This window comes from Neophocaena asiaeorientalis, unplaced genomic scaffold (genome assembly GCF_003031525.2).
Source record: "Neophocaena asiaeorientalis asiaeorientalis breed wild unplaced genomic scaffold, Neophocaena_asiaeorientalis_V1.1 scaffold5, whole genome shotgun sequence".
Classification (NCBI taxonomy): domain Eukaryota; kingdom Metazoa; phylum Chordata; class Mammalia; order Artiodactyla; family Phocoenidae; genus Neophocaena; species Neophocaena asiaeorientalis.
This window is the reverse complement of record NW_020174698.1, coordinates 6,468,540-6,488,217: the sequence shown is the minus strand read 5'-3', so window position 1 is coordinate 6,488,217 and position 19,678 is coordinate 6,468,540. Positions and strand designations below refer to the sequence as shown.

At 36.0% G+C, this 19,678-nt stretch overlaps 1 protein-coding gene across 6 annotated transcripts in view; it reads left to right on the top strand.

Annotated features, from left to right (window-relative positions):
• Window positions 1-19,678, top strand: part of L3MBTL3 (L3MBTL histone methyl-lysine binding protein 3) — a 116,580-nt gene that overhangs the window by 60,859 nt on the left and 36,043 nt on the right. For all 6 annotated transcript variants that reach the window (XM_024759091.1, XM_024759088.1, XM_024759090.1 and 3 more), the window contains 5 exons: window positions 98-174; window positions 3,104-3,189; window positions 4,933-5,043; window positions 13,776-13,890; window positions 16,532-16,634. In XM_024759091.1, the coding sequence (XP_024614859.1) occupies window positions 98-174; window positions 3,104-3,189; window positions 4,933-5,043; window positions 13,776-13,890; window positions 16,532-16,634 (492 nt within the window). The remainder of the gene's footprint in view (window positions 1-97; window positions 175-3,103; window positions 3,190-4,932; window positions 5,044-13,775; window positions 13,891-16,531; window positions 16,635-19,678) is intronic.

Below are 19,678 nucleotides of genomic sequence, written 5' to 3'. Positions count from 1 at the left end.
GTATAAGGTGTTCACAATCTCTAACATTTTTGAACTTTTACTAGTATTTGAGAATTTATCCTGATAATTACGATTTTTAAATTTATATAACCTACAGGTGTGAAGCCTCTAGCCCACACATTCATCCAGTTGGTTGGTGTAAAGAACATCGAAGAACCCTTATTACTCCTCCAGGTTTGTGTTGATTATGGGTCTACTGTTTGTTATGTCAATTTGAGTTTATTTTCATGTGCTAAAGAACAGATTCTGTGGCTTCATCATAAGGCAGTGAGTTTTTGAGCATATCACTAATGTGCCGTGGCGACTGCTTATATGAAATGACGGGGTGGTTAGCTGACACAGAGCATCACTGTGGTATATGTGGCTGCTTGTGGATACTCCTGTGAGTGACGAAGATTGTCATTATCACGGGGAAAGGATGCCTCCTTGGCTTGTTAGGAGCTGTTGTGTGGTTGTTGCCTGCAGCATGTAAGCATAAAGACTCAGCTTGGAGCTTCAAATACTTGTCTTATTCCATTCTACCAGCTGGTGTCAGTTTTAGGCTTGTCCCCAGTTCCTTGATACTGCGTCTCAGTTAGTACCTGATCATTTACTCACTCAGGGCACCAACCATTCCTGTGATGGGAGAGGCGAGTCCCTTCCACTTTCTGAGTTTTCTTCTATGTTCACAGATAAAAGCTCCTGTCCTTTACTGATTTACAGAGCTGTTTTGAAGATGAAAGAGCATTTACATAAACCGTAAAGTGTTAAAGCAAGGTATTAATGGTTTTGTGGCCCAAATGTGTTGCTGCCTGGAAGATTTCTCCCATTCAGTCCTCCTGAGTCCTGTGGCTTATGTCATGTTAGGAGTGGTGAATAGTGATTGCCACGATCACCATCTGAATTGCTGTGAGGACTCTTTTGGATTTCCCAGTTTGATAATGATCCTTTTTTTCTTATCATCCTTTTAGTGATCATCAGGGATCCAGTAAATAAACAGGACCAGTGAGCAACAGGTTCCTGGCTGTGTTTTCACAGCACTGGGTTAGGTACCCTGGGAAGGGGTGGTGTGAGGTATTATTAGTGACTTCTGATGTGAGGCAGATTACCAAGTCTTCTGTCTCCTTTCATGGACTTTTACAATTCAGTAGAATGAACAGAAAAGTTGCAAGAACAGTAAATGGCTCATCTATACCCTTGAACCAGAGACCCATTCAAGTTTGTCGGTTGTACCAGTGATGTCATTTATAGCCAAAGGATCAGGCATGTTACTCAGTTGTCATATTTCTCTGGTCTCCTTTCACTTGGCTCTGCTTGACTTTTATGACCGCCATATGCTTGAGAATTAATGACTACAGATTAGTCATTTTGTAGAATATTACTTAATTTGGGCATGATTGGTGCTTCCTCGTGATTAGACCCGGGGTATGCATTTTTGGCAGAAATATCCCAGAAACAGTGCTGTGTTCTCATCGCATCCTCTCACGTGGCAGTTCATGTCCGTTTGTGTCATTACTGGTTGACTTTTACTAGTAGTTGATCAAGGTGGTAGTTACCAGGCTTCTTCACAGATGTCACTTTTTTTCTCTCTGTAATTGATAAGTATTTGGGGGACACACTTTGAGATTGTATAAATATCCTGCACATCATTCCCATGTCACTCACTAGTTTTAGCATCTGTTGATATTTCTAGTGTGAATTATTATTCCGACAGTTGCTAAATGGTAATTTTTCTTATTCCATCATTCCTTGTACATAATTAGTTGACATTCTTCTGCGAAGAATAGTTTTCTCATCTTCCTGTTTATCATTCAGTTTATTTATATCAGCATGGACCCATACATTACTATTGTCATCAATAGGTTATCATCCATTACTATAGTACCTTATTTATTTTTATGGCGAGATTTTCTCAGATTTGGCCAGTGGGAGCCCTTTTAAGCTGGGTTCTATGTCCTTTTGACATGTTTTTTTTTTATCATTTTTTTGGAGAATTTCCTATTTTCTGCTACAGCTAGGCTTATCTTGTGCTTTCCCTGACCCAACCCTGAGGTCACCCATTTCTCCCAGACTCCATGGTTCCTTTTCAGAGAGAATGATATTTAGACACTAAGACCTAGACACTAGGTGTGCTCACTGCTACTGGACTAATGCTACTTCTGGCCTCTCAGTAGACATAGGAAATACAGTTATGTAAACATATAAGAAATTTATGTGTATTTCTATATCCATTTGTAGATACTGAAAACCATGAATTTATACCATTAGCTTCAATTCACATCCAACACCACTGAATTCATTCTGGTTTTCCACTTTTCATATTTATACCTCTCTTTTTAGCCATTGAGAAATCTGGCTTCTATTGTCTCCAGTATATTTACTTATTTTTTTCAGTCCCCATAAAGGGGACTATATAAAGTAGCCAATTTCCTACCCTGCTGGGCCAACATTAATTCCTACTCATGGCTTCCGACTGGGTTTTGGACTCTGGAGGAAACAAAAGGAGGGTGGGAGGGAGGAAGGATATTTGTTTTTAGACATTTTGTTAATACTGTTCCATGATTTATTTTAACTTATTTGTTTGGCCTAACAATATGACTATCTGGAATATTTCACATATTGATATATATAAACCTGCCTCATTCTTTTTAATAAATGCTTTCTATTTTACACTTACTGTATATATATATATATATTTTGCACATTTCTATATTGATGGTCATTTAACTGGTTTTTACATTTTCACATTTACAAACAATGATGCATTTTCTTTGTATACACATATGAAATTTTTCCTAGATTATTAGAAGTAAAATTGCTAGATTTTAAAGGGTAGTTATGTTTGTGTGTATTTTGTGTTGTAAGACTATCCTTACCTGAGAATGAAAATTGTATATATTAAATTTTCATTTAAAAGTTAATAAAGAAATCATGATCTAGATGAAAATGATTTCATTATTACAAGTAGCTCTGAATGTGTAACCAGTTTAAAGTTATTTTGTGTAATATAAACATAATTTTCTTCATTATAATGATAACAATATCTCATAATTTTATAGGTCAGTTTGTGGTTCTCACTATCATCTTGGTTAAACCTGACAGGATTTACTGTTTTTATTCGTAGGTTATCCAAATGTGAAACATTTTTCTTGGGATAAATACTTAGAAGAAACCAATTCTTTACCTGCTCCTGCAAGAGCTTTCAAAGTGGTGAGATATTATATTTTACAATATTTGATTAATTTGTGTTGATGATAGTGTTCAGTCATTGAAATTTAAGAACAGAAAGAGTATTGGTGAATAGGAATAGGAGAGAAACAGAAGACCAAAGAAGTTGTTTCTGAATTTTTACAATTTTGAAAGGCAAAATTGTTACTGGGGGTTTCGTTTTTGGCATCTAAAAAATACTTCCATTTTGGACTTTAAAGTCTCCTTGGAAAATACTTATATTTGAATTGGTTTGCAGTGAGTTGGTTGTACAGCACACTTCTGTTTTTCCAGCTAGATATTCTGAAAGACCAAACAGGACGAGATATTGCTTTATAATGAAAATTATATTTGATCATTCCTTTGGGTTTGTTTATGGCAAGCTGAGATGCTGGGTTGTTTTTTTTTCTTTTATTGCTATAAATCAGCATGTTTGACTACCAAAATGCAAGGTCATCTGTTTTTATAATAGTATCTTAGATTCTAACTCAGGGTCATTGCTTCTTGCATATTAAGATTCAGAGTTAACCTCAGTTGTGTGCAAGGGAGGAATAAGAAATGAAATGTATTTAAAAAATTTTTAAATCTCATATATCTTTATAATTTGTATTTTCCCATGAATTTAAAGGAAAAGAAAGATATTTTAAATACTTTATTTAAAAAAAAATGTGAACAGTCTATCATAAACAACATTTTAATTTAATGGATCCTTTTGTGCATAAATTTCTAGGATGTTTAATGATAGAATTAATTAGTAGGCATGGACCCAAATACATAAGAAAAGAACATCAAAATTTTTGAGAGAAAAACTATATTACATATCAAAGAATATGTATGATTCCATCTGAGAGTAAATTCAGGATTTATAAATGAGTAATGTTTAGAGTCATGTCATATTTATGGATTTTACCTGACTCTCTAACTTTAACATAGCCTCGTACAAAGAAGAGCTGCTTTGCACTTTGCTTTGAACTGGATAAAATTACATCAAGCTCAGTCTGCATATCTAGTGTCACAGTGATATCAGAGGGAAAATTAAGATTTCTCTCGTTTGGTCTTTAGGTACCTTGCATTAATTGTTCTGCATCCTTTACATAATTTTCACACTTGATTGTCACAGTAACACTTTTATTACACCCATTAGCAATCACCTTGCCTTCTGGCCGTACATTTTTCAGAGGCTGATGGGTTTTTGCTGAGTATTGAGGTGTGGGTAGCTGTAGGTCCTCATTCTCATTCTTGTTCTTGGTAGAGCAATTCCATCTTGCATGTCTTGATTGCTAATTCTCTTCTTAAAAAGACATCTGTTGCTTTTTGGTCCCACTACCACCTCTAATCTCTGTGTCTCATCTTTGCCACTTGAAGCTTCTTCCCTCTTTTTTAAAAATAATTTTCATGTTTGTTGATTTTTGCCAAGACACCTCCAACCAATGAGAAGAAACTTGTCATCCCTATGGCTAATCAAAAAAACCATAGTATTTTGAATTTCATCTTAGGATCTTTGGCTTTCTGTTTGCTCCTGTGACTAGTTAGTTGCCCAGGCTGTTTCTGTGGGCTTGGCCATGTGATTTGGGATTATTTTTTCAATAGGGAGAGTGAGGTCCAAAGCCATTCTAGGAACTTGAGTTTGAAAAGCTAGTTTCCTTAATAACTCATCTTTTTTTTTTCTTAAATTCTGTCTTTGTGACATAGAGCTCACCTTCCCTTCCTCTGAATCTCACTGTAAAAAATTTTCTGTTATGGCAGAAACCTCCACATGGATTCCAGAAAAAAATGAAGCTTGAGGTCATAGACAAAAGAAATCCCATGTTTATTAGAGTAGCAACGGTTGCAGACATGGATGATCACCGAATAAAAGTAAGTGTTCTGTTGTGGTTTTGTTTGGTCTTTTTTTACAAGACATCTTAGACGAAAACTTTAGCAGATATTTAATTTGTGAAGTCCGAGAATCAAAATAGTAAAGCCATAGAAATATGCAAATTAAGTGGCTGCGCACATCCTTGTGAGTCAGTATTTTTCCACTTTTTCACTTTACATAAGTATTCTCTTTAATTATGACTGGCTTTTAATATTTTAAGTATATATTTGGAGGAAAAAAGTAGATACATCATATTAAGGTCATCTATTCAGGAGAAGATATAATACTTCATTTTCCAGTAGTGTGTTCTTTTTAAAAAATATTTAAGGTCAGTGTTTTCTTATGGGGTATAGTGCATGTCGACTTTTCAGAATATCCTGTTTCTTAATATAGGACAAGTTAAGAGAAATATTTTTATAAATAAAGTCAGAGTTTATTAGAGTTGGATTAATAAAAGTCAAGTACCTCTCATAAAGTAAACAAACGTGTAAGAAGATGGGTTCAGTCCATGTCCAAATGTGGTAAAGTGAAGTGTAGTAGCAGTTCCCGGTGAGGAGCTTCAGGCTCTCGTCTCTGTTTCTGGCTTCAGCGTTAACTTCACTCAAACCAGAATGATGTGCCTTCTACTTACCTCACAGGATCATTTAGAATTTCTGTTAAGAATAATACTAGTTATGAGAGCAGCAAGACATTAGATTTACATGGAGTTTTACAGGGTAGGAATATTCTTCCATTATCTGATATTTGTGGTGATAGCAGTGTGGGAGATTTATGTTATTGTCATTACTTTATCAATGAGGCTGAGGCGCAGAATAAATTACTTATTAATTATGGGCAGTGGCAGAACTAAGTCACGGTCTGAAGCTATAGGAGTCTAAGTTCATGTTCTTTAAATAATAATAAATCAGATCTTCATGAATCTCTAATGAGATAATATATAGGAAAATAAACTATAAAATAACATGAAAAACCTGTACAAATGTAGTATTTCCATAAAATAGAACTTTTAGCATTTAATTCACTGTTTTTAAGATTGTGTAATCATATAACATTTTAGAAAATTTTATAAGTAATGGAAGACCTGTGTTAATCTTTTTCAAGTGTGTTTTCTTGTTAGTTTTCCTTAGAAATGTAGAATTAAGTAATACATTATTTTTATAAATCAAATTGGTCAGAATTGAAAACAAAAAAGTGTTTTGGCTTGGGTGCAGAAAGTTTATTCCCATATACAGCTGGTGAAAGTATAAAGTGTCTCAGCCTTTCTGGAGAGCAGTTTGGTGATAGGCATCAAAAGTCTTAGAATGTTGTTTATCCTTTAAGTCAGGAATTTCAGTCCTAGGAATTTATGTTAAAGGAATAACCAAAAGGAATATGCAAAGATAAAAGCTGCAAGGAGGATATAACAGAGCCAGTGGTTTATGGTATTTAGCATTGAGAATAAGCAGAGTGGGAGATGGGTAAAAATAAATGACTATACGTCTACATGCTGTTTCATATTTTAGAAAAATATTTAATTTTGGCAAGTGAGAAATTTGGGTTTAATACTATATATAATGTCTGGTATTGTCTTTTAAAAGAATATATATATGTATGTGTGTATATATATATATATATGTATGTATGTGTATATATATGTGTGTGTGTGTGTATATATATATACACACACACACACACACACACACACATAAGCAGTTATGGAAATAAACAAAGCAAAATAATGACAGTGATTTTCTGTTAAGATTATACGTGATTAGGTTTTTCATTTTAATTATCAGGTTTCAGGTTACTTTTGTGATTTTGGTCCAGAGGGGTCAAATACTCTAAAGTGGATGGTTAGTTAGTTAATGAGAAAAGTTTAGACTAGAAATCCAGCTCTTTTTGCTTCTGGCTGAATTCTCTTTCCAGTACAACATCTGGGTCAATCTGTAATACACAAAAAAGAACTGGCTAGTGAGGTATATAGTTGACAATCATCTTTTAGAATACTGGAATGAATTTCATAGCTAAACATAAACCAGTGGACAAATATCTGTTTTTTTATGAAGTCCACAAAAGGTTAATGAACAGGTGACAGGTAACTCAATTTGAGGATTCATCAGAGACTTGTGAAAATACAGGACGCTTTCAACAGTAGAAGTTTTTCTAATAATATGGGAGATGATACAGCAAGAATGCTTATTTTTTCTTTTTCAGGAAGGACAAGAAAGCGGAAAATAGAGACGAAGTCATTAGTGTAGTGTAATATTTTAAGTTTCTCAAGGATAAAAATCAACTCTTAAGTTAAATAAAATCAACTTTTTAAGTTATGTAATACATAATATTTCACACTGAGTTATTACAGTTAAATTTTTTTAAACCTGGTATATTTTGCTGTTGAAGAAAAATGACAAGAATATTTTTGCTCTTGTCTTTTATGTTTTCGTGACAGGACCGTAAGATTGTTCTGCCGTCTCCATCCCCACCTCTGGTTCCCCAGAGGCAGGAACTTTCACCTCTTTTGGCTGTTGCTTATGACATTTGATCGGCAGTTTAAAGAAATAGTAGCTGCATTCTGCTATTTCTGAATCCATCAATTTTAAATATATTTATTTCCTTCCTGTTTTGGTAGTTCAGGATTTAGATCTTGTCATCCTTCCCTTCCGCTTATCCTTTCAGTAATTATTTCACAGTGTTTGTTCTTTTTTTTTCACTCTTCCATGTTTACTGTTGTAAACAAATCTTGTCCACTGCTGAGCAAAGGAGTCTTTTTCTTATGATACTTTGTTTTTCCTAGAGTCAGTAATTAATTTCTATTTTGATTTTAAATTGTCTGTGTTCTTACTAGATTTTAACAAATGCTCCAATAAATCTGACAAGTCTTTTGGTCAAAAAGCTCAAGTGTATTTTTGAATCTTGCATCTATATCTTTCTTTTTTTCCTGAACCCTTCTTCCCACAGCTTAACAGCCACCTATTCTGATCAGCGTGGTTACCCTCTCAGCCTCACACACAGCTTTCATCCTGAGACTCCTCTTTGCCAACACACTATATTGTATATTCATTTTTCCTGAGTCTCATGCTTTATACTTCTTTGTATACTCTCTCACCTTGCTGAAACACATCTTTCTGAGGAAGGGTGTATGAAAGGCATATTTTTCGACTCTTTGCGTATCTGAAAATGTCAATATACTAGCCTTTCACTTGATTCATACTGTGATGGGGTAGAGAATCATCTCCCCTCAGAAACTACAAGCATTGTTCTGCTGTCTTCCCACGTCAAGTGTTAGTTTTGTTTTTGTTTTTGTTTTTTTGCGGTGCGCGGGCCTCTCACTGCTGTGGCCTCTCCCGTTGCGGAGCACAGGCTCCGGACGCGCAGGCTCAGCGGCCATGGCTCACGGGCCCAGCCGCTCCGCGGCATGTGGGATCTTCCCGGACCGGGGCACGAACCCGTGTCCCCTGCATCGGCAGACGGGCTCTCAACCACTGCGCCACCAGGGAAGCCCAAGTGTTAGTTTTTGAGACATCCAAGGCCACTGGGTTCCTTCTCTCTAGGTGATGTACCTTTTCTCTCTGGAAACTCTCATCTTTGTCCCTGATACTCTGATGTTTTGTGGTGACGTGCCTTGGTGTGAGGGCCTTTTTTCATTTATCATGCAGGGCACTAATACCCTTTCATTGTGGATTTTCATATCCTTTGGTTTTTAGAAATGTTCTTACATTATTGCTTTGATGACTTCCTTCTCTCTCACTGTTCTCTTTTGCAAGTCCTGCTACACTCTGGTATTAAACCTCTGGGATGGACCCCCTATTTTTCTTATATTTTCTTTCTTATGCTTCTCTGATTTTTTTTTTCTACTTGCTTAGAGATATCCACTCTGTTTTTAAAATCCTGTGTTGTATTTTTAATTACAACTATGTTTTTTTTAATTTTCAAGAGTTTTTTCTTATTTTCTAGTCTTCTCCCTTCCCCCCTTTCAAAATGGCATCCTCTTTTTATTTCCTGAAGCAATATTGTTTCTTATCTGAGGACACCAGTGATAGTTTTCCTTCTGTTTCCTTTTATTTTCTCTAAATTCCTCTTTGAGTTAGTTTGGCTTCTGCTTTCACATTAGAGCCTCTCTTCAAATGTCGAGCCCTTGGTTGGCTGTTCACAGTAAGAAAAGGCACTTAACATTAGTTGTTTTTAGTCAATAAGGTGGGCTTTATTGGCTGTTGGGCTTCATGTGGGAAAAGAGAGCAGAGAGCCAGCTTTTTTTATAGGGAAGTCCCCATTCTTCAGCGTCTGGATTCTTGGTCTAGAGCCTTTCCGTTTCTTCTAGTCTTCTCCCTAGGGAGGGGCAAACTTGGTGGCCACTGTGTGAGGCAGGGAGAAGGATGGGGTTGGAGGATACAGGCTCTCACTCAGTCCGTGTGCTTTCTGTCCTGCCTGTCACCATTGTCCTGGAGTTTAAAACCTCCATGCTTGTGTCTCTAGAAAGTAAACCTCTACTCTTGCAGGGTTGCTGAAGGGGCAGTTACTTTGGTGGGTGGCATAGAGGATCAGACCTAGAGGTCTAACCACTCCATATTCAGAGTTTGAGCCAATCCTGTCATTTTCCAGACCTCCTCACATACCTGCTGCCTCCACATTGAGTCCTTCTGGGTTCTGCACTGTGAGCCAGTTCACTCTGGGCCTGCATTCCCTCTCTAGGCATCTGGGTTGCAACCCACCCACTCTCTACCAGTGGGTCAGCACTCACTCATCTGCTTCTGCCCTCCACATACATCATTGCCGCTTCTCACCTATCAGCTACTTTCCTTCTCCATTTGTCCTTTGTCCTTCTGGGTTTGTACCTTTTCAAACATAACTTTCATTTCAGAAGAGAGCAGAAATAAGCACCTGGGTCTAAAATGTGTTTTACTGAGTTGCCTTTCACCTGAACAGAAAATAGAACCAAATCATTTTTTTAAAAAAGAAATAGTGTGCTTTCTAAAAATATTATCTGTCTTAATCTTGAAATTTTCAATAACAATAAAGCGTCCAAATTACACTCCTAGGTTAAAAAATGTATTCAGTTTTCTAAACTATAATTTTAAATATGTGTAAGTTAAATCATCTGTACTATGCTTTGATACATAATAGTCTATTTTCTTTAGAATTTTAATGAAATTCAGCCTTGTCGCTTTTATGTTTAACTGCTTTTATACTGGGACATTTCTATTATAAATATTTTTGGATGTCTTTTTATGTTCTGTACAATGTTTAAATATTTCATTTTGTATGTTTATGTATCTTCCTCTCTTGCTCTTTGTCAGGCATTTGATTTCATTTCAAAATAGGACCCAGCAAGAGAAAAGCTATCAGTTACCATTACTAGAGTGTCTGATTTTTTGTTTGTTTACAGCCTCTTAATGTGCCGGGGACTGAAGTAGTAAAGATGAAATGAAATTATATAAACTTTAATAAATTTATTTCATCTGGGATTCCAGAGTAAGAATATTAATTAGGGTTAATATTAATTTTGTATATATTATTAATGTTCATATAATTTCAGTTAGCAGTTTTTTAATTGAAGTATACTCAACTTACAATATTTTATTAGTTTCAGGTGTACAGTGTAGTGATTCAGTATTTTTGCAGATTATACTCCATTAAAAGTTATTATAAGTAATGGCTATAATTCCCTGTGCTGTACAATATATCCTTGTTGCTTGTCTATTTTATACATAGTAGTTTGCATCTGTTAATCCCATACCCCTAATTTGTTCTTTCCTCCTTCTCTCTCCCCTCTGGTAACCACTAGTTTGTTTTCTATATCTGTGGGTCTCTTTCTGTTTTGCATACATATTCATTTGTATTATTTTTTAGATTCCACATATAAATGATTAGGTAGCAGTTTTTAAGTGCATTTGCTACTTAGGGAATTGTATTGTTACCTCTGTTCATAATATCTAAATTAAATATTAACTCTGAAATTTAACCTTAAAGTACTAGGATTCTCCCGATTGCCGGCCAACCTAGTTTGTAGGAGATGTTAGACTTATTTACAGTAACTAAGGTATATCTGTCATCTAAGATAGATGACTTTTCATTGCCAAACTGAGAGGTCAGTTTTAATGAAAAGTAGGAAGGGGTTAATGGTATCACCAGATATAGTAGCTCCAACATATTCTTGAAGGTATATGGGAGGAGATTTTTAAAAGAACCCTATTATTTATGATGATATTAAGATTTTTGGAGTCTGTATTGCTGTACAGTAGTGTCCTGTTTAGTGTCAGTGGGACTCAATTCTGAGTGCACAGCAGAGTTACTGAGAAGTTAAGTAAACATATAGGTGCACAGAACCCAAGCTATAAGTTCAGAACCTCCTTGGTGGGCTCAGCCATTTTTGTATTTTTTTTTTCCTTCTTCTTTTCAATAATCAGGAGTAATTCTAGTGTATATCCAGGTTGGAGAACCACTTACTTGTTAGGATTGAGTTTGTTTGCTATAGGAAGATAGCTAAATTTTGTAAAATTTAACAAATGGAACATGAGATATGGGGACATTGATTCCAGTATAGAAGAAGTGAAATTCAGGAACAGCAAGATGAGAAAACATAAGAGTTTCGTGTATCAAGTAAAATAGAGCATTATCACTTGATGATCAGTTGAGAATTAGAATGCTTAAAACTTAACTATAATGCTGTGAATTATGACTGCTCATTTATTGGTGGCATTGATAGCATAAACTTTAGAAAATTACCATGAATATCATTCTGTGTTATTTGAACATTATTTTTGATCAGAGGAAAGGAAAGGGTTGTTTCAAGTTAAACAACCTTCTTTAAGTGCTGCTTTTATATGCAATGTATGTGAGTGATGAACCAGTTTATTTTGGATCCATGAATTTTAGCCTCTTACTCCTCCTAACTAGCTCTGTGATCCTTTCTCCTCTTTAAAATATTATCCATGATTTCCTGAAGGTGTGGAATTCTGTGGGATTTAATTCTAGGATTAATTTCTAAGCTTGAGAAAGTGAAGTCATTGCAATGGACATTATATTGAACCCATATATACATACCTTAATAACTCTGTACTATTCCATCATATAAATATACCATAATTTATTTAACCAATCTCCTGATGGTAGACACTCTGGTTGCTTTCTACTACAACGAGTTGAGTTATTTAGATTATCAAGTCAAAGATGATATATTTTAAGTGTTGATCCATTATTGCCAAATAACTCTCCAGAAATATCTCACCAGTCAAGACTCCTGTCAATGGTCTATGAGAACGTCCATTTATTCTCATACTTATCAGCTCTAGAAGTCACCAAAATGGAATATTTTGGCATATTGAAAGAAGAATTTCATCCTGTGATTTTAATTTGTAGTTTTTTAGTTATAAGTGATATTGATTGTCTTTTCACGTGTTTACTAACAATTTATTTTCTTGTTTATGAGCCATTTGTATCTTTTCCATCTTTTCTGTTGGATTTTTCATCTTTTTATACTGATATATGGTGTTTTTACAAATTAAGGAACGAAGTACATTGTCACATGTTAACAGATGTGTTTTTCAGGTTTCTTTTGGGTTTTCCATCTTGCCAGCAGTAATATTTGCCATTGTGAATATTTAAATTTTGATGTACTCGAATTGATGCATCTTTTCTTTTATGGCTTTTGAGTTTGGTGTCTTCCTTACAAAGGCTACTGCCCTCTGAGATAAATATATTAATGTATGCTTTCTTCTAGAACTTTTATTGTTCAGTTTTCAGTGTTTGGATTTTTTTATCCATCTGGCATCTATTGTATTTTTAGTAGTAAGAGATTCATAGACTTTAAGAAGGAAATCTAGCTGGCAAACTTGATCTAGAATAAAATATATATAACATTTTAGTATATCCTTTCCTTCTAAAAGATAAAAACTATGTGATACTTGAAAGATATGTAGCTGATCCTTAGTAACCATGCCTGAAAGACTAACTGCCCTTTTACATGGTGGCCAATAAAGTTGGTAGCGCTGACCACTCTGTAAAATCTCTTTGAGAGATATTGTAGTTATTTATGAGAAAAAATATTTTAAAATGCATTTGATGGAGGCATATTTTGTAAATTGGGTGTCCATCTGCTGAATTTTTTTAAGTCTTCTTTAGCATAATTCTAGGAGACTTGACATTTATATGAAAGGTCCTGCTTCTCTACTGTCCCTCCTCCTCCCTCCCTTCCCTGATTTATTCATTACTCAGTAATATTTATTGGGTGTTTAGTGTTGCTCATATGAAGATGTTAGGTACTCAAACTGCTTATAGTAGTGGGAGATACATGTAATATGTCTGTAGATGTATTACCCAAAAAGTGCCCTTGGCAAGACATTTAATTATGGTTAGATAATGTAGTTCAACAGTACCTTATTTTTTTTTTTTTTGCGGTACATGGGCCTCTCACTGCTGTGGCCTCTCGCATTGCGGAGCACAGGCTCCGGGTGCACAGGCTCAGCGGCCATGGCTCACGGGCCCAGCCACTCCGCGGCATGTGGGATCCTCCCGGACCGGGGCACGAACCCGTGTCCCCTGCATCGGCAGGCGGACTCTCAACCGCTGCGCCACAAGGGAAGCCCCAACAGTACCTCTTTTCTCATACTAGGATGAAGTAATTTGAATAATTTATCTGGATATTAAATGTACTAAATAAGTTAGAAGAGAATGAAGATGGTTATGGTGGGCAAAACTTCTACTGTAGGAATTCTCGTGACCTAAATTATACTATTAATTTCTTTTTGTTATCCAGGTTCACTTTGATGGCTGGAATAGTTGCTATGATTACTGGATAGATGCAGATTCTCCTGATATTCACCCCGTCGGTTGGTGTTCAAAAACTGGGCATCCTCTTCAGCCTCCTTTGAGTAAGAGACACAGTGATAACCTAAAGAAATGTTTCCATTTTCTTGTGTAGTGTGCTTAATATTTTCTTTTCCTCTACCTTCTCCTTCTATTGGGTTGGCCAAAAAGTGCCTTCAGTTTTTAAGTAAAAATAAAAGACACATTTTTCATTTTCACCAAGAACTTTATTGACAATGTATTCACCCTTTTTTTCCACGACCTTCTGCCATTTTTCAGGCAACTTCGTAATTCAGTCTTCCCAAAACTTAATTATCTTTTTGAGCAAAGAACTGTTCCAGGTGCCTTTTACAGTCTTCCAGTGAATTGAAATTTTTTCCATTAAGAGAATTTTGTAAAGACCTAAAAAATGGAAATCCGAAGGTGCAATGTCTGGTGAATACAGCAGTTGAATCAGAACTTCCCAGCCAAGATGTAACAGTTTTTGCCTGGTCATCAAGGAAACATGCGGTCTTGCGTTATCCTGATGGAAGATTATGTGTTTTCTGTTGACTAATTCTGGACGCTTTTCATCGAGTGCTGCTTTCAGTTGGTCTAATTGCGGGCAGTACTTGTTGAAATTAATCATTTGGTTTTCCAGAAGGAGCTCATAATAGACGACTCTCTTCCAGTCCCACCATATATACATCACCTTCTTTGGATGAAGACTGGCCCTTGGTGTGGTTGGTGGTGGTTCATTTCACTTGCCCCGCGATCTCTTCTGTTCCACATTATTGTACAGTATCCACTTTTCATTGCCTATCACAGTTTGTTTTAAAAACGGAATGTTTTCATTACGTTTAAGAAGAGAATCACATGCAGAAATATGGTCAAGAAAGTTTTTTTCGCTTAACTTATCAAACATCAAAGCGATAAACATAACCAGGCTGGTGCAAATGATTTTCAATGCTTGATTTGATATTTTGGGTATGTCAGCTATCTCCCACCTGGTATAATGTTGATTGTTCTCAATTAATGTCTCGATTTGATCGCTGTCAGCTTCAGCTGGTCTCATGGAGCATCGTCCAGTGAGAAATCTCCAGCCCGAAACTTCACAAACCATTTTTGACACGTTCGATCAGTCACAGCACTTTCTCCATACACTACACAAATCTTTTTTTGCATTTTGGCTGCGCTTGACCTTTCTTGAAATAATAAAGCATAATATGCCAAAAATGTTGCTTTTTGTCTTCCATCTTCAGTATTAAAATGGCTACACGAAAATTCACCAATTCTGATGTCTTTTTTTAAATGCATGCTAATATGACAGCTGTCACATAAAATCTAGCAAAATTGTTTTGAAATAAGTTAAAGACAACTAAGTACTACTAGAGCCATCTTATGGGAAAAACCAAACAAACCTTTTGGCCAACCCAACACTTCTCTAGTGTACATTTCTTCTTTGGTTAATCCTTTTGCCTCTTACTGCATTTTTAGTTACCTGATAGTCAAAAATACATAAAAGAAAAAATTTAATATTTGAAAAAGTAGAGTGTTTCTAGACTTTAACAGTATCATCATCCTTTAAAACTAGTACTAAATTTTGGAAGACAATTTGTCAGACTATCAAAATTTAATGTATCAATGTCAATATCCTAATAGTGATTTTATCTTGTAGTTTTGCAGAATAGTACCATTGGGAAAAACTGGGCAAAGTGTACAAGGGACTCCCTGTGTATTATTACTTACAACTGCATGCGAAGCTACAGTCACCTCAATAAAAATTTCAGTTAACTTCAATTTTTTAAAAAAGGTACACTGAGAACTTGACATACCAGATCTCAGTTTTGGAGGAAAATAAATACATTGTAGAAAGAAAAATGTAGCAAATACATTCTTGTCGGGTTTCTTAAAAATTTCACATGCCTTCCCCACCTGGTGGCTTCACTTCTGGATGCCACATAGAAGCTACATAAGGGCACCAGAATACACAGACATGGTATCGGTTACAGTATGTTTAAAATAATAAACCTTGGAAACAAATATTGGTTAAATAAATTATGGTGCACTCATGCTACAGCTACAATGCAACAGTCATAAAAATATTACTGTTGAGATGGAAAGATTTATAAGACATGAAGTTAAAGACCAAAGAAGAATGTTTCAGAATCGTACATATCTATGTTGTGCCTTTTATGTGGCAAAATAAAACAAAACCAAAAACTTGATACATGTATATATACAAATATAGATACATGTGGGAATGCTTGGAACATCTAGGAAGGTTACACATTAACATGGTTAGTCAGGAAAAGGAATGAAAGGTGAGGAGAGTTGCTTGAGGGCATCTGTAACTGTTCTTCTGTATTCTGGTGTATTCTCTGAAGTTTTCACAGTGTGCAGGTACTCATATATTAATTATGTTATTTACTTGATCAAAATGTTCAGAATCATATCATTATTTTAGATTTCGGTATCTCTGGAATTTGTGACATTTTGAAAGAGGGTTGGATCAAAGGTTACCATTTCACTGTTGAAGTGTGAGCAAAGTCCTAGCGGAAAACCTTTAGAAGTAGAGACTTCAGATGTATTTTTAATTTTGTAGGACCTTCTTTTTCTGTTTATACATGTTGATTGAAAAATTGGATTTTTTTTTTCCCTATTCTGATCCAAGACATTTGACTCTCATAGCCTTAAGTTTTTGCTTTGTTTTTGGCTTTTTAATAGGCCCCTTAGAATTAATGGAAGCCTCGGAACACGGTGGATGCTCAACCCCAGGATGTAAAGGGATTGGCCACTTTAAGAGAGCAAGACACCTGGGCCCTCACAGGTATGTGGTGCTGCCACTCAGGTGGAGATTCCTTATGTGGTCAGAGGGTGCCTGTCCCTTGTATGTGGAAGATAATGATTTCCATGTATACTAAATAGATATTAACTAATTCTGCATTCAGATCCATATGAAATGTGGTTACCATGGGGACCATGTAAAAATGAAGAGTGTATCTGTAGTTAAATTTGCCTGGGAAAGAATGCGTTCATGATTTAAAATAGATTCACTCTAGGTACTTGGCTTTTCTTGGCAACCTGATTAGTTTAATAGATACTGAACTTCCGAGATAGTCATTTTGTGTTGATTATTAATGATGAGAAGGGGGCAGGCCTTGTTGAAAGTATTTGTTTGGTAGAATATTCTGATTGGGTGACTCAACAATTTGAATAACGAGAGGTGAGATTATTGTAGATTAGCAGCAAAGATCACAAAAGCCACAAATATAAATAGACAAACATCAGAATACATTGTCAAAAATAAAGTTTTTCAATATTTTTCTCTCACATCTAAGTAACTTAAAAGAAAGAAACCGAATTTGTACATTTGAAATTTGATGTATTGTTTAGGCAATTTGGGGTCTTTGTAGACACGTTAAAATATTACTGAAATAGTAAGAAATTTCTTTAACTGGGATTTTTAGAGGACAGAGGCATCACCTTATTCACATACATATTAGAATAATAATTTGTCGGTATAAGTATTCTAACTGTATGTTAATTGGATGGCCCAGTAATAATAATGATTCCTTGTTTACCTAGGTTATACAGGTTGTGAATCTAGGTCTTTAAAAAATCTGAAGATTTCACTACCTCTTCCTCTAAGAATTAATAGAAATTGTTAAATTGGTGTGATTATTTTAGCTTTATATAATTTCCTCTTTCTTAAATCTCTGCAGCCTCAAATGCTGCTTATCTTCCTTTTGCAACACTCCTGACAAGTTTTGTTTTTTGTTTTTTTGCGGTACGCGGGCCTCTCACTGTTGTGGCCTCTCCCGTTGCGGAGCACAGGCTCCGGACACACAGGCTCCAGACGCGCAGGCTCAGCGGCCATGGCTCATGGGCCCAGCCGCTCCGCGGCATGTGGGAACTTCCTGGACCGGGATATGAACCCGTGTCCCCTGCATCAGCAGGCGGACTCTCAACCACTGCACCACCAGGGAAGCCCATGCCAAGTTTTTTTATGGGGTTCAGTGTGTTCCAGAGTAAAAGTCTGTGCATAGATAGAATAATGATTCCATTTGCAAATATCCATTTAAAAATCCTTTTCATGGCTTGTATGACTGCAAACCAAAAGCTGTATGATTAAAGGGACATAAAAATACTGCATCTTAGAAGTGATTCAGTATTGGCAAGTGAAAGCAGCTGGATTACTTTTAGGCATTACAGTAGTATCTCCCTTACCCCCCTTATCCCTGTGGGAGATATGTTCCAAGATCCCCAGTGGATGCCTGAAACCTCAGATAGTACCGAACCCTATATGTACTATGTTTTTTCCTATACATACATACCTGTGATAAAATTTAATTTATAAATTAGGCAGAGTAAGAGATTGGCAACAATAATAATAAAATAGAACAATTATAACAATATATTATATTAAAAGTTATGTGAATGTGGTCTCTCTCTCTCTAAATATCTCATTGTACAAATTTAATGCCTTTTCCATTTTAACTCAATGCTTATTATACACTAACTTTTGCAGTTTGAGGTGTGACAGCAGTACTAACACGAATTTTTTTCTTTCTTCAAAATTTCACAGATAGAAGATTTGTTCTTACTGTAGAGTTTAGCAACCTCAGCATATGATTTTTTTCTTTCTTCATGAAGTCGAGAACTGTCACTTTTTCACCTAAGGAAGCACTTCACAGCTTCTCTTTGGTGTACCTGGATTGCCAGCATCACTACTGTTGCACTTTGGGCTGTTATTAAGTACAGTAAGGGTGACTTAACACAAGCGCTGTGATACCTCGACAGTGGATCTGATAACCTAGGTGGCTACTAAGTGACTAACGGGCGGGATACACTGGACTAGGGGGTGATTTGCTCCCTGGCAGGTCAGAGTAGGACAGCGTGAGATTTCGTCACGCTACTCAGAATGGCAAACAGTTTAAAACCTATGAATTGTTTATTTTTGGAATTTTTCGTTTAATATTTTCGTACCTTGGTTGACCTTAGACAAGTGAAACCACAGAAAGCAAAACCACGGATAGGGAGTGACTACTGTATATAAGTCCAAAAACTCATTAGTATGCTAAATTTCCATTCTATATCTGTAAATTCTTTCATTTAGTAAATATTGTTGAGCAGTGTTGTTTTTTTTTAAGTAAGATTTATTGAGCATTTGTTTACTCTCTCTGAGCTTTGCACAAATTGTTTTACATGTATTGGATAACCTTCAAGCGACCCTATAATACAGAACTATTATTTCCTCCATTTTTTTGATGAAGCCACCACGGCATCCTAGAGGTTTTTCTAGCTTGCCTACTTGACTGCTGGTGACGGGGGAGCCAGGAATGGTGCCCAGTCTAACTGTGCCCTTGACCACACCCCTCTCACTGACTCTCAGGGCACGGCTCCCTGAATTAGTCACAGATCCCGCCTTCAAAGAACTCAGGAACTAATGGACCTATAAAAGCTGTACATAATTTTATTAAAATATAAGATACAAAATAGTAACTAATATTGAAACTTTGACATATGTACCTCTCTACTGTACAACCCCAAGATGTTCATTGAACCAAAGGCAATTTGCTCAAATTATGAAGGAAAAAAAGAAATCTTAAAAATGGGTGAATACTGACATTATGTTTTGGGGGGGTACAATGAAAAATTTACAAAGAATTTTTTTTTTTGGTCTTCTGGGAAGGAAATCCACCTTGTAACAATGTCCATAATCTTTTTAGGAGTGCTGTAGGTCTGAGCAGAGAGGTTTGCCTGTCACAGCAAGGTCTGTGGTGACAGTCCTGTCCCTTGCCTGATGGCACCAGCCATCCATTAAGACTGCCTTCCCTAAGTGTGCTGTGGACCTCTGAGGGTCCTTCACCT